At 36.4% G+C, this 16,972-nt stretch overlaps 1 protein-coding gene across 1 annotated transcript in view; it reads right to left on the bottom strand.

Annotated features, from left to right (window-relative positions):
* Positions 1-16,972, bottom strand: part of LOC121383188 (cytosolic purine 5'-nucleotidase-like) — a 160,823-nt gene that overhangs the window by 26,037 nt on the left and 117,814 nt on the right. The window contains exon 6 of the mRNA XM_041513043.1: positions 6,697-6,785. Within this exon, the coding sequence (XP_041368977.1) occupies positions 6,697-6,785 (89 nt within the window). The remainder of the gene's footprint in view (positions 1-6,696; positions 6,786-16,972) is intronic.

The raw sequence follows: 16,972 nt of genomic DNA, 5'->3' as shown, positions 1-16,972 counted from the left end.
CACAGTGTAAAGAACCGTGCAAAAACACAAATATCACAGATAGATACTGACTTTTACTCAAAATTTATTTGTGCTATATTAGCCATTCTCAAAGAGAATGTTACACCCCTGCACCACGGTGAGGTTACAGCACGTGCAAGGGCTGAGGGGTATAACCCCAGACGCACTGTACATATTGTAATTATCCAAACAAAATTTATGACTAATTTACTGAAAATGTACATCCAGGTAAGCAGAGTTTTCCAAGTTGTAACCCCTCAAATATAAGCATAGTTTTCCATAAAAATTTTTTTTTTTAAATCTTGGATCCACCCCTTTGTACTATGTGTGTAATAAAAATTAACTCATTTAAACCATGGGGTAACTATTGCTAGTGCTGATAGTTACAGTTTACCCTGACTACTGATTGCATTTACTTAAGAGATTATATTTCTGGTAGCTTTTTAAAATCATATTATATTAAAGGGTCATACCCTAGTTTTTAAACACTAAGGCATATTTTTTACTATTATAGCCGTTTTTGATAACTGAAATCATACTTTACTTAGATTTTATGGTTTAAGATTATAAATTTCCATACATTCGAAGTGTTTTTGTCATTCTGGTGTTTTTAATATCACAAAATGCATTTGTCATATTTTAAAAATGCACATGCTTCTGAGAAGTATAACAGCTATAGAGTCGAGCTTTTAGTCTATTTTTAGCGGGTGTTTCACCATTTCAAACTTACAGACTAATGCTTCACTCAATTGTAACTTTATCCAAATGTGTTACAGGTTTGTAGATTAACTAAACTTAGTGTTAATTTTCACGGCTTGAAACTAGGGTCTGTCCCTTTAAATCCTGAGATGGCTTATTCAGGTGGTCAGCTGAAATATACTGTGAATTATGGTGAGCTAGCTGGTAAAAGAATGTATAACATTTAACACATCTAACAATGAAAACATATTGCCAGGAGCAAATTATCATAGGATGTGTGGAATTTCACCCAGACAACTTGAAATGAGATTAGATAATATCCGATTATATCAGTGAATATAAGAACTAAACAAATTACCAACTAATTGGTTTGTTCAAGACCGGAGATTACGTTTATCTCGAGATGTTCTGATTATACACAAATGGGTTATCTCTGAAATTTATAAGGATATAAAATGAGTTCGCAGTGTGGAGATGGAAGCCGACAGATGGCTATATAGAACACCGTAACAACCCAACTCCAGTTGTAATCTGTCCAGCACATCCTCATGAAAAAGTAGGACAAAAGTAGGAATGAAAATATAGAAAAAGTAGACAAAAGTAGGACAAAAGTAGGAATGAAAATATAGGACCAAAGTAGGAATGAAAATATAGAAAAAGTAGGACAAAAGTAGGAACGAAAATATAGAAAAAGTAGGACAAAAGTAGGAATGAAAATATAGAAAAAGTAGGACAAAAGTAGGAACGAAAATATAGAAAAAGTAGGACAAAAGTAGGAATGAAAATATAGAAAAAGTAGGACAAATTTTTTAGAAGGAATGAAAATATAGAAAAAGTAGGACAAAAGTAGGAATGAAAATATAGAAAAAGTAGGACAAAAGTAGGAAAATAGAAGTAAAAAGTAGGAATGAAACAGTACATAGCAATATTAATCATGCTCATACTGGGAAAAAACGAATGTGTTAAATCCAAAAAGTGGTATTGCTGAAAAAACACTTTTTTAAAAGTTTACGTGGTGCTCAATTTGTACCTATATTTTAAGTTCTATCCAAAATAACATGAATCTTTTGTAACAGTTACATTATACAGTTATAGTTATTTAAAATATGTCAAGGCATTGAGAAAAAAAGACATGGAAACCTATATGTGAGACAGATGGACGGACAGACAGATAGAGGATAGAGATGAAACCTATACATCTAGTTCCCTCCGGTTAGACCCATGTATAGCCTCAATATACTAGTGCTACAACTCCAGTACTCAGCTGAGTATTGAAGGAGCACACTACTTTAGACATGGCAAAAGTAACATTTAAGTAACAGAAATATTGACTTTAAGGGTGTAAATTTAATATGTTGAGATTATATGGTGCAACAAATTGGATATACATGTATATATATATATATATATATATATATATACTGCTGCAAAAAACCCCCAAAACATTGTTTTTTTTCATTCACATAACTGTTGTCAGTGTTGACTTTTATAATAACACAAGCAACATGTACACTTTAACATCATTTCACAGCATTTTGAAACAAAAAAGTAGGAAAAACTAGGTATTTTGAAGAAAAAGTAGGAAAAATAGGACAATGACCAAAAAGTAGGAAAAGGTAGAAAAAGTAGGATCGCTGGACAGCCTGTCAATGTAATGATACACAAGATTTATTAATAAAATTTTATGCTGAGAACATATAAATAATGACAAATGAAAGAAGGAAGGGAGGGAGGGAGGGAGGGAGGGAGGGAAGGCAGGCAGGCAGGCAGGAAGGAAGGAAGGAAGGATGGAAGGAAGGAAGGAAGGAAGGAAGGAAGGAAGGAAGGAAGGAAGGAAGGAAGGAAGGAAGGAAGGAAGGAAGGAAGGAAGGAATACATGTAATGACATCCAAGCACAAAAAATACATTGTTTTTTTTCAGTTTGAACCAATTTAGGTATATGGATAAACTGAAGATCAATATTAAAATATAAAAATTGAAAGTTAAATTAAAGCACACTGAAAAGAACTACATGTGTACATGTATGCAAAAAACCCAAAAACAATCACAGTAAGTATATTTAAATTTAGAATAACATTCCACAAATACAGTCAAACCTCAATTAACTTGTACCATATGATGCAATTTGGCCTCTCAACCAGGGTTTGATGAATCCACTAGCCTTCAACAGTCCGACTAGTGAATATTTGGTCTGGGATAGTGGAAATTATCAATTGTAATGCTAGTGACTGTGGAACACGGTCTCAACACAAGTTTATATATTCTTAATGATTTTTATGACAACAGGCTATTTAAAGGGACAGACCCTAGTTTTTACACTTCGAAATTGACCACGATGAGGATGGACGTATGTCAGTGTACTCTCGCGTTACCCCCCCCACCTGGGGGGACTTATGGTCTCCTACGGAGCGTTGCTGGAATACCGGGTCACGTATACCGGGTCACGGGCTTCCGTGACCTTGGTGTACGGGGACCCGGTACCACCGAAGACTGGAAGATGGAGGAGGAGGAGACGTGCGACAGGGAAGGCACAGGGGGAGCCAAAACCGGCGGCTAAACCGCCGGCAGCGACTCCTTCTGTTGCGCCGCCAACCGCCGTACCCCGGAAGAAGACAGGATTGGAAGAGGCACCAGCCCCGGACGTCCCGACTTCAACCAAAGGTCTGACTAGACCCACTCCACAGGCCAGGACTTCAGCGCCTCCGGTTGTGCCGCCGATTATACAGGCAGCACCCGTTGAGGCGCCGGCCCGAAAGATTGCCATGGTGAAGCGGAAGGCAACCACTCCCCCGAGTGGCCAACCAGACAAGCCAGGCCCTCCAAGTCAACCACCGAAGCCGGACATGGACGGGGACGAGCCTTGGTCACTGAAGGCCGGCAAATTAACAGCACGCCACGCTCAGCTCTCCAAAACCAACATCGAGGACGCCAACTTCCTCTTCACGCAACCTAAGCACGAGGCATTTCAACCGTTACCAACGAGCCCGACAGAGGGAGACTACTGTTTCCACCACGTCACAATGCGGGATGGCCGAGGTCTCTGTTTTACAGTACGCCGAAAAGGAATTTACAACCAAGGACTGCTACTCCCAGAAATGGACAACCCGACCATACACCGAATGATCAAGATCACAGCCGGGGAAGAGTACCGCTCAACAGCCAAGGCGCTAGCAGCATCCCCATATCGGTCGGTCATCCCGCATTTCGACGCTGTCAACTTTATCGGAACACTGTGACGTGCTCCCCTTTGCCAACCTCCTTCACCTCCGTGAGTACCAACCTCTTTTTTGGGCTAGTTAGACTTTAAACGTTTTGGAAGCAGTTCAAAATTCTTATGTTTATTTTTTTTATAAGCAGTCTAACGCATTTTACTTTGGCGCCCGTTCAATTGCTCAAAATCACCTTAAAATTTTTTTGGCCGAGCAGTCTCAACTATTTTGGGTTAAATTTTAGAGTCCGGACATGTTTTTGGATGCAGTTACTCTTTGTAGACTTAGGTAAAAAACAGGCTTCACCGAGGAATCGAAATTCAGCCAATCAGAGCACGGCTCCCACTCGGTGTACTTCAAGTTTACGAAGTGTCTGCTATTTGGTCCGCGCTCGCGTTGACCTTACTAAATGGCTTTCTTCCAAATTCCGCCCACCTCAAACTTACCCCCCCCCCCCCTCCTGCTCCGGAGTTAGTCACTGGCGAAGTCAGAGGCTAAATCCGTAGTGGGCGTGCCTGAACCTCTGTGGATAGGGGCACGAGAAAATAGTTCCCACTCCCACTAGTTTTTAAACACTACAGCATATTTTTCACTGGTAGAACTGTTTATGATTACTGAAATCAAACATTACTTGTATTATCTATTTCCATACAGTTGAAAACATTGTTTTTTTTTTGGTCATCCTGTTGTGTTGACTTTTAATAACACAAGCAACATGTACACTTTAACATCATTTCACAGCATTTTGAAAAACAAAAAGTGCATAGGTCAAGAAAAAAAAAAAGTAGTAGGGAAAATAGGACAAAGACCAAATGGTTATGTAGTAGGATTGCTGGACAGCCTGTCAATTTTATGATACACAAGATTATTAATAAAATTTTATGGTGAGAACATATAAATAATGACAAATGAAAGAAGGAAGGGAGGGAGGGAGGGAGGGAGGGAGGGAAGGCAGGCAGGCAGGCAGGCAGGCAGGAAGGAAGGAAGGAAGGAAGGAAGGAAGGAAGGAAGGAAGAAAGGAAGGAAGGAAGGAAGGAATACATGTAATGACATCCAAGCACAAAAAATACATAGTTTTTTTTCAGTTTGAACCAATTTAGGTATATGGATAAACTGAAGATCAATATTAAAATATAAAAATTGGAAAGTTAAATTAAAGCACACTGAAAAGAACTACATGTGTACATGTATGCAAAAAAAAAAAAAAAATCACAGTAAGTATATTTAAATTCATCCTGGTGTTTCTAATACCACAAAATGCATTTTTCATATTTTTAAAAACACACGTGCATCTCAGATGTAATGGTTATGTAGTCACATTTTAGTCCATTTTTCAGGGTATTTCGATGTCAAAGACTCTTGTTTCTCTCTACTGTATCAAATTTTGTTACAGGTTTGTAAATTAACCAAACTATGCCTTAGTGTTTAAAAACTAGGGTTAGTCCCTTTAAGGAATACAAAAAAAAAATAATAATAAAAAAAAAATATCATCCTTAACATATCATTAATCTAACATTAGTTTCATAGATACACTTTAATCCTGGCCTTCTGAATTATGGTGGAAAATAAAGCAGAAACACATACATGTAGGTCTACAAGAAGGAAACTCATTGCAATTTAACTGTCTTGTATGTGCACACAGTGTACAATACAACATCCGCCACACCCACAAGGGTTATTATAACACATTACAGAGATAATATTAGCAAAGAACACACAGCTTCCTGATTGCAGAGCCAGTTATCACCCTAGATATGTAGAAAATCTTCCTACAACAAGTGTTTATCACCTAACATTGAACGGAAGTTTCTCTAACGGTTACTTAGAGGATCTGCGACCCACTGTTCAATTAGCTAGTTAGTGACAGCACGTCCTGGCTGCGGGGTGCGTTGCTCTTTACGCTGCTGCGATAGAACGGCACTGATAACTCTCACATCAGCTCACAGCTGTTGCAGTTGGCTTCAGGTAGCTGCATATGCGCTGCTGCCGCAACACCAAACCGGAACAATATGTGCCAGTTTACAAAACATTTTTATTTAAGCAGATTATGTTGTATTTTTCAGTAGATTGTTTTAGTGTCTGTCAAATAATGTTATATTATTTTGCTAAAGAAAAAAAATAAAAATAAAAATAAAAATCAGTTTTCATTTTTTCTTGACATTTTATTGGAGTCATATCTTGCAAAACAGATTTTGGATGTAAAAACAAATTCTGGTTTGTCCCAAAATTCTTGTATAATATTATCTCATTAAAAATATTCAAGTTTCTGTAAGAAAAATTTGATGACCTAGTATTGAAAAAATACTTCAGTTTTTAAAAACAGGTTAAACTACATGTATAGCTACATGTATGAAATGCTGTTCTAGTTCACTGACAAAACATTTTCTAGGGTTGTTTTTATCAAAATAAATTCTAGTGTTTCTTAAAATAGTCTATCAGTCTGTCAAATGTTTTAGTATATATATATATATATATATATATATATATATATATATATATATATATATATATATATATATATATATATATATATATATATGACAAGAGTTCTAGTGTGCATGTAAAATGACTTCCTAGTGCAACAAAAGATATTTGAATGTCTATCAAATACATGTAATGTTCTAGCTTTTGTTGATTGATTGAAAAATATTTCTATTGCTTTAAAAAAAAAATGGATTGGGCACAAGCTTCCCGACTTTTTAACCCCCATGTTTCTGACAGTTAATAATATCATAAGAAACACCAACAATAGCTGGCAAACACACATATAATACATGTAGGAGCTTACTGGGCAGTTCATAAAGAGTGTTGAAGATGCGGAATCGCGTTTCATCCAGCTGAACAAACTTATTCGGATACAGAACATGGATCTGATGTCTGAAAAGAGAAGAAACCAGAGACATTAAAATCAAGGTATTGAGACATTAAAACACTTTGGACAACACCTGGCTAACTCTAGTATATGTTGTGGATTCTAAAAGGGCTTTTTCACTTCTGACAATTCTCTGTAATTAAATAATATCAGTGTTTACTGACACCTCAATCTCAACTCTTATTATATGTAGGTCCATAAATGGAAAGTTGCAATCTCGAAAATATTTTAATAATTTATTTAGACAATTCAATATGAACTCTATTATTAGGTCTTGCTTTCCATAAATTTAAAAACCGCAATCTCAATAATACTGATAATCAACATTAACTTTCTTACTGTGACAGCCATTAAATTCTTCAATATACTTTGGATCTATGCTACATGAAAATGTTTTAAGAGCCGTTTAATACAAAAATATCCTTTTTGTGCCATCCAGAACACTGTTTAATGCAAATCATTAAAAAATATCTTAAGATTACAGACACAGGAAGCTTTACATATACAGCACTGGGCCTTGGAGTACTAAATTACACCAGAAAGCATTGATTTAAATTTACTTGCAGCTTTAAATCTATGGAAAACAAGCCTTATTAATAGAGTTCATATTAAAAAAAAAACTATAATAATTTTGAAAAAATAACATTTAAATTGTTACGGTAAACAGTAAGGTGGGAGCTTTCCTTACTGATCTTGTAATAATATTTTACAAAAAAATATTTTTCTTTCTTTTTCTCTTTCAATATTTATTTCTGTTCACATTTAAATTGCATAAATATATTAGTCGTGACATGTATGTATTATGGAGAAGGCCTAGTAAGTTGTGTAACTTGTGCCTAATCCATTTGTTCTTTAAAAAGCAATAAAATATATTTGAATCAATCAATCTAACAAAACATGATGGGAGACCCGATTGCTGTATCAAGGCATCTTGTATTTACTACAACAAAATCACAAGTTTATTATAACAGCAGTTGTGTTTGTATTTTGAAAAGATGTTACAAGTTAAGGGAGACAAGATTGCAACTTCAACATACATGTATTATTATTACGGTAGTTACCCATTTTGGTTGCAGTACAAAAATTATGATTTTATTACAAAAATCTTAATGGTCCCAACATTTGATATCTTAACATGACAAAACTGTCTAGCTCCAGAGAATATAATTACACGATAAACATTTGGCATTCTCCTACAAATCATAATAATGAAGTCTGCACAAGTTTATTCCTTCTAATTACTGAAATTTATTTTTCCTCAAATTACTGGCTTTCTTCCAGTGACCTTATCAACATCCTGCACTTTTATGTAAGAGCACCATACGTCTAGTACATACGCAAAAAGTGGATAAACCATCCCACCTGATGGATGTTACTTCCTCCCCCAAAACCAGAGCACCCCATTGTTTATTTGCAAGTTTGTTTGGCAAATGCCAGAACAAGGACTGGGCTTGCTGGTGCTGATCAGAGCCAGTTGTGATGAAGATAAGGATGGGTTATACCTGCAGTATGGGATGCCATGTGCCAGGAGAGAAAAAGATAAAAAACACACTTGCTGATTTATTAAATCATTAATCATCTGAATTAAGAGATCCACTTTGGTATTGTTCCAAGTCACATAAATTATTAATATAACAGGTTAGTTATTAAATTCACATTGTGCCATATCTTAATTAAAACATTTCTGCTGGTGTGTGATTTTCTTGGTTCTGACTTGATGGCATCTGCTAAAAAAAAACCTCCATTGAATGTTATCCCTTGCAGAAAATGTAAAATAGATTAAAAAAAAATCTTTATTCAGGTTCTGGACTGGATGATGTCATAAAAAAATTCAAGTAATCCTTTGCAACACCTCGCTCCAGCCAGTGTACCATGACTGGTTCATCAAAGGCCATGGTATGTGCTATCCTGTCTATGGGATGCTGCATATAAAAAATCCCTTACTGCTAATCAAAACGAGCAGGCTATGAAGTGGCGACAGCAGGCTTCCTCCCTCAATATCTGTGTGGTCTTCAACGATATGTCTGACACCATATAACATTAAATAATATGTGTTGAGTGCATTGATTCATTAATTATTGGCTATTGGATATCAAACATTTGGTAATTTTGACAAATTGTCATCAGAGGAAACCTTCTGCATTTTTTCTAATGCAGCAAGGGATCTTTTATATGCACTTTCCCACAGACAGGACAACACATACCACCACCTTTGATATACCAGTTGTGGTGCACTGGCTGGAATGAGAAATAGCTCAATGGACCCACCCATAGGGATCAATCCCAAACTGACCATGCATCAAGCAAGCGCTTTACCACTGGGCTACATCCCGCCCCCATAAAAGAACACTGCAAATGGTGAAACATAAAACGATGATTTATTCTGAACCCTCATACTCAATTAATAGTTCATTCTTATAAATAATTTGATCATTTACTAAATCAAATTATAGAAAAACCATGAGAAAATAAACACCACTGCCAGAATCCATTTTGGTAATAAAAGAAGAGAACACCAAAGTTATTTTTTTGTTTTAAAGTTTCTTTTTGTTTAACGACACCACTAGAGCACATTGATTTGTTAATCATCGGCTATTGGATGTCAAACATATGATAATTTTGACAGTCATGGAGAGGAAACCCGCTACATTTTTCCACGAGTAGCAAATGATCTTTTATATCCACCATCAAACAGACAGGATAGCACATACACGGCCTTTGATGTGCCAGTCGTGGTGCAATGGCTGGAACGAAAAATAGCACAATGGGCCCATCAACGGGGATTGATCCCAAACCGACCATGCATCAAGCGAGCGCTTTACCACTGGGCTATGTCCGTCTCCAAGAGAAAACCGAAACCAAGATGACATGATTATAGCTCACGGCAGATCGTTTCATCTTAGACAAATACCTGCCACATGGGATCTCTACATCTGGGAGTGACCAACTTCTGACACCAACAGTATTGGCTGCACCTGAAGCTCATCAGGAAATGACCTCTGACATATTACCTCTGACCCCCCAAAACAAAACCTGCATGTCATTTTATTCCCTGAAGACAAATATTGCCCACAGTTTTATACAGATATAGGTGATCATCTGGTTGATGTTATAATTGTGGAAACCGGTCAGATTCTTTCTGTGCAAAATTGAGAAGAATGTAATATAATGCTTGAAAAGGTCTGTAGTTTTAAATGTAAAAGGATATGGCAAATATAAAATACATGTACAAGATAAAAGATAAAATACATGTGTAATATTTAAGAATATCACCCAGGTCATCTCAAATTGTTGTTTGTTATGAGTTATATATATAACCTAAGTTAGCGAAGAAATACATGTAAGTTTATTTCTTGAATCCAAATTTGAAAGGGACTATCCTGAGTTTGTAGCCATCTTAAAAGGTTTTCAGAAAATAAAATATTTTTTACATGATTAAAATTGCAATTTACTCACATTTTCTTGCTTAGAATAGGATTATTTCTATAACCTATGCATTTCTGGACATTTTAATATTTTGTAGCATCTCAATATCGATTTTTGGCTAAAATAATTTTGTATACAAGTATTAATTATTTCTTCCAATGGTCAAACAAAAATATTAATTAATTGGCCAACGGTCATTCCAAACGTATAATGCTTTATATATGTTTAGATAGTGCTCTATAAAACTGAAAAAAGTAGGATGTGTGTGTTTATGTATTACAAATGGAAGTCCATTTTTCAAACAAATAATTTTGAGTAATTAACAAAAATGCTATACAGAACAGAAAGAAATAGTAACTGGACACTCTATACATACTAGAAATAGAGAAAACAAAAAACACAAATTGATGATAAAATATTTTTAAATAATGACAACTTGCGTGTAAGTTTCAGAAACAGATATCTGTGCAGAACTAAGTTAATGTGGGGTTTTTTAATGAGTCTTAAAGCCACTATTAGATGTCATCTGAAAACAAGTTCAAATAAAGCCTCCAGAAATGTACAGTACTGATTTTTTTCCTTCGTCTATGTGTACAGGCACAGATGCCTAACACCCGAGATGAGCTATCGATGCTGAATTAAGGCTAAGATTCCACTTGTAATATTGGGAACTGCTTGCCGAAAATGACTCAGATCAATAGTTGAAGTAACCAAGCACAGCTATCTTGTGAAATGTCACGCAGAGTTTATCAACTGAACAAGCTAGACGGCACTTTCTGGATCAACCAATTAACTATAATTGCAGCAAGTATCAATTATTTTTTGGTCTTTTTTAAAATATTAAACAAGATACTACTTGTTAATGGATGCAAAGCTTTTAGATTAATTAATTAATTCAAAAATATTTTTAGACGATTCATGTTCTCTATATATTTTTTAAGTTTGTAAAAAAAAAAGAAGAAAAAAAGAAGATTGATATGTAAACTAAAATACACAAAAAAAAGAAGAAGAAAAAAGTTGAAATTTTATCAAAATTATGTTAAACCATGATATTCAAGTTATTAATAAAGGAAAATGCTTTTTAGTTTGAACATATTTCAGTTACTTTAGATAAACAATAAAAAATGGATGTCTGTTTAGTAACACATCAGCAAATGTTCTTACCTCCTGTCACAAAAAGCTACAAAGACTGAGTGCACAGTCTTCTTTGACTGCTATATCGAGTGCAAGAGAAGCAACACGATAATATAGGCTACTCTTGTTCTAGTGGCGTAATGATAAAAAGACACTTAAGTTCTGTAACAGGTAAAATCTTATCCATCAGGAGATAATGCTCCTAATACCTTGCTGTACATGACTGGAATATATCTACTAACCAACTAAATCAAGGACTAATAAACAATAATCTGCAAAAACAGTTACCGCATGATATGCATCTTACAGGAAAAAATTTGGAATTAAGGAAAGAAAGAAAGAAAGAAATCTTTTATTTAACGACGCACTCAACACATTTTATTTACAGTTATATGGCGTCAGACATATGGTTAAGGACCACACAGATTTTGAGAGGAAACCCGCTGTCGCCGCTTCATGGGCTACTCTTTCCGATTGGCAGCAAGGGATCTTTTATTTGCGCTTTCCACAGGCAGGATAGCACAAACCATGGCTTTTGTTGAACCAGTTATGGATCACTGGTCGGCGCAAGTGGTTTACACCTACCCATTGAGCCTTGTGGAGCACTCACTCAGGGTTTGGAGTCAGTATCTGGATTAAAAATCCCATGCCTCGACTGGGATCCGAACCCAGTACATACCAGCCTGTTGACCGATGGCCTAACCACAATGCCACCGAGGCCAGTCCGAGTGCAAGAGAAGCAACACGATATAGACTACTCTTGTTCTAGTGGCGTAATGATAAAAAGTCACTTAAGTTCTGTAACAGGTAAAATCTTATCCATTAAGAGATAATGCTCCTAATACCTTGTTGTACATGACTGGAATATATCTACTAACCAACTAAATCAAGGACTAATAAACATTATCGGCAAAAACAGTTACCACATGATATGCATCTTATAGGAAAAAATTGGAATTAAGGAAAGAGGTACTGAAGAGGAATGATCCCACACCCCATGTCACCTCAGGGACACAGCTCCACCACTGAGCTGAGTGTGAGCAATGTGGAAGGATGCAGGTGTGCAGAAATGATTCCTGATCGGTGAGGAGAAATGTGCCAAGAGGCCTGTCAGTCTGAACCAGGCCATTACATCCTCAAGAATCCCACAAACAAAACACTTAACACACCAAGTGGCCATATTCACCTCAAAGGCTAGTCAGTACTAACACACAAACACACACAAAACAGAGAGGGGGTGGGTGGTTTTTGTGGCTTGAGTTTCCAGTCTTCAAATACATATGCAGACCTCACCATTTAAGGAGAGCTACAGTTTTGGATCCCTATCATTCCCATGAGACTAGTTCAAGGTGTGTAATTTTTAGCTACTATGTGAATTTTAAAACAAGAAATCTGCTGAATTATATGTCTTGCTAACTATAAAATGTTTCAGTGCACTGTGATGAACATTCATAGGTACAACTATAAACCAAGTTTCACTGCTCTAGGACTTATAGTTTGTGAGAAACTGATATAAACACTAAACTTCAATGTAAAAGTCGATGCTGTCACCACTGTCTGTCATAATACCTATATTTGAAAAAGGCAAGACAAAAAAGTACTATAAAATGGTTACAACCCTGTTAAATACCCTTGATTTGCCACTGATCCCTTGCTACTAATGGAAAAATGTAGTTGGTTTCCTCTGAAGACTAAATATGTCACAATCACCAAATGTTTGACATCTAATAGCCAATGATTGATAAATCTACCTTTAATTTCATTTTTGTTAGGAACTTAACAGCTATTTAATGGCTAAAAGGAGCTTCACTGTTTTTGGTTTCTGGTGCCAAACTTCTAAGCATTTAAACAAGTCGGACTTTTAATTACATGTATACAGAAACATGCATGCAGTTAAAGAACGGCTGAACCATCATCATGACATGTATAACTGAATTATAAAAAAACCCAAAGAGACAGAATTAATTATTATATACATTTCCATACATGTGTATAAAGAAAACCGGCCTCAGTGGTGGCGTGGTTAAGCCATCGGACATAAGGCTGGTAGGTACATGGCTTCGCAGCCCGGTACCAGCTCAAACCCAGAGCGAGTTTTAACGACTCAATGGGTAGGTGTAAGACCACTACACCCTCTTCTCTCTCACTAACAACTAACAACTAACAATTAACCCACAGTTCTGCACAGACAGTCCAGGTAGCTGAGGTAGCTGAAACTTAACTGGATATAAATAAGCAAGAAAATAAATTGAAATGAAATGAAATATAAAGAAATCACTTCAGTAATAGCATTCAGTTGATAATCCTACTGTCTGGACTATCATACTTAAAGTAAGATTATATTCAAGAACAAGAAAGAAAGGAAAGGAATGTTTTATTTAACAACACACTCAACACATTTTATTTATGGTTATATGGTGTCAGACATATGGTTAAGGACCACACAGATATTAAGAGAGGAAACCCACTATCGCCACTTCATGGGCTACTCTTTTCGATTAGCAGCAAGGGATATTTTAAATGCACCATCCTACAGACAGGGTAGTACATACCATGACCTTTGATATACCAGTCGTGGTGCACTGGCTGGAACGAGAAATAGCCAAATGGGCCCACCGGCGGGGATCGACCCCAGACTGACCGCGCATCGAGCGAGCGCTTTACCACTGGGCTACATCCCGCCCCATACTTAAAAACAAAGAGCTGAAGTTATATTTCATCACCAAAAAAACCCCCATATCACATGCTTGTAGTGAACTTCATAACACATTGGCGTGTCATTCTAGATGCTCATAAACCATTCCATAAACTCAGACTGCCATTTTCCCTCAGCAGAAATACAGTCTCTGTCAGCACATTGAATTTACATTTCATCACAGACATGGAATGGGGAGGAAAATGTACCTCAAGATACTGTGTGTTTGTGGATAGCTCTTGGTTTTCTTCTTTTTTTTTCCCATTCCATATAAAAAATCTAATAAATCAGGTGCTGTTTTCAAGAAGTTATTTTTTATTTTTGTAGAAGGCAAAATTATGGCTCAGTGAATGGTGACATAAATAATAGACACATTTACAATCCTCCAACCTTTCCGTTTAACAGTTGTTGTTTTTTTCTTCTTGTGTGCGTGTACGTGTGTACTTGTGTGCGTACATGTGTGCGTGGGTGCGTGTAATTGTTTGTTTTTTCAGAACACATGGAGAAATTGTCTTGAGAAATTTTTTGTTTTGTTTTTTTGCAGATCCTGCCTGTGGGAAGCACAAATAAAAGATCCCTTGCTTCCTGTCGTAAAAGAGTAGCCTATGTGGCAACAGCGGGTTTCCTCTAAAAAAAAAAAACAGTGTCAAAATGACCGTATGTTTGACGTCCAACAGCCGATGATAAGATAAAAAATCAGTGTGCTCTAGTGGCATCATTAAATAAAACAAACTTTACTCTTTTTTTTCACTTGGGCACACTAATTAATTAATCATTGGCTATTGGATTCTGACACATACCAAAGTAGTCTTCAGAGAAAACCTGCTACAGTTTCCTATTAACAACTAGCGATCTTTCATATGCACCTTCTCACAGAGAGGACAGCACATACCATGACCTTTGATATACCAGTCATGGCACACTGGTTAGGATGGGGGGAGGGGGGAACACCAGTGAGGAGTCTGGTCCCGTAACACAAACATCTGTTCTGGACCCAGGTGAAATTTAGCTCAGTGGGTAGGATACTCGCCTGTCCAGGACAGGTGCATTCAGGATGCATATATATATATATAAAAAACAAAACTCATATTTTAACGTAATGTAACATTCACTATTTCATCTACAAATGTACCTCTTCTTATTCTTATTAGATAATATATACATGTATGTATAAGTTATTTTCTTAGTTAATTGTGTATAAGGTTATCATGGCAGCCATATTGGAATAATTGTATTTACATGATAAATATAAATATAACAAATGCTTTTCAAATTAAGAGTTACACATTTTATTTACATTTAGAAGTACATGTGTATTTTATTTTGACAGCAAGTACGTTACGGGAAGTTACGTTGAAAGTGGATTGCCTGTATATAATTACTCAGGTGTTTAATAAAGGCAGATCATGTTGTACATGTTATTTATATGCCTTGGTATAATTCAATCATATTTGAATTATGAATTATATATATGATTCAATATTGAGTGTTTTATGTGTGTATTTTAACTATTTAAGCCTGTGATATTGTCTATTGTCTTTACAGGGTCGCTTATTTCATTTTATCTTTGCTGCGTGTGTGCGGAAGTTCAATCCATTGTTCCTTTTGTAAATACCAAATATCTAACATCCAATAGCCAATGATTAATTAATCACAATGTGCTCTAGTAGAGTCATTAAACAAAACAAACTTTAAACTTCATTTATACTTGCCTAATGCACGAATGATCTTGGATCGATTCCCGTCAGTGGGCCCATTGGGTTATTTCTCATTCCAGTCAGTGTGGTGTTGTGGTTATCGTGTTAAATCTGTACCTCACCTTGCTTTTATTATGCATATCAGTCCAAACGTGGGGGGGGGGGAGAGAGAGAGATGTAGCTCAGTGGTAAAGTACTCGCCTGATGCGCAGTCTGTCTAGGATTGATCCCTATTGGTGGGCCCATTGAGGTTATTCTCGTTCCAACCAGTGCTCCACTACTGGTGTAACAAAGGCCATGGTATGTACTATCCTGTCTGTGGGATGGTGCATATAAAAGATCCCTTGCTACTAATCGAAAAAGAGTAGCCCATGAAGTGGCGACACTGAGTTTCCTCTCTTAATATCTGTGTTGTCCTTAACCATATGTCCGACACCATATAACCGTAAATAAAATGTACTGAGTGCGTCGTTAAAACAAAACATTTCTCCCTTCTTCATTTATACTTATTTCAATGGTTATATTTAATTAAGGTTCAAGCTTGCTGTCAAGGGCACACATCTAAGGTATTTGGGCCATCTGTCCAGGACAGTGAGTTAGTGGTCAGTTATTGGTGAGAAAGAGAAGTAAGTGTAGCACGTGGCCTTACATCTACCCACTTAGTCATTAAACTTGCCTGTACCGGGATGTGAACCCAGTACCTACCAGCCTTAAGTCTGATGGCGTAACGACAACACCATCGAAGTCGGTAAAACAAACTTTAACTATGATGCTGGCAGTGCTAGTTTATAGATCATGAGTTGTATTTGGACTAATCCCAACATGAGATGGGCGAGTCCAGCCCACCTGTTGAAAGTCCTCTGTGGATCTAATCACCTGTGTTTATAGTCAGGTGCCAAGTAATTAGGTCGAGACAGAAACAACCCACAGATGAGTAAACAGTTGCACAACGAACAAAACACAGAGGAAATGAAGTGTTAACATACTTCATGAAAAACTAGAAAAAAACCTCTTCATGTTAATTCACATTAATTAAGACATTAAAAGTGAACAAGTAACCCAGATACTTCTGACATGCTTACCTCCCCTGAATAAAAAGGATGTTCAGAAATTGTTTGTTTGTTTTATTTAACGACACCACTAGAGCACATTGATTTATTAATCATTGGCTGTTGGATGTCAAACATTTGGTAATTTTTACCTATAGTCTTAGAGAGGAAAGAAATGTTTTATTTAACGA

Source organism: Gigantopelta aegis, chromosome 10 (genome assembly GCF_016097555.1).
Source record: "Gigantopelta aegis isolate Gae_Host chromosome 10, Gae_host_genome, whole genome shotgun sequence".
In the NCBI taxonomy this organism is placed as follows: Eukaryota; Metazoa; Mollusca; class Gastropoda; order Neomphalida; family Peltospiridae; genus Gigantopelta; species Gigantopelta aegis.
This window is presented reverse-complemented; position numbering and strand designations above follow the sequence as displayed.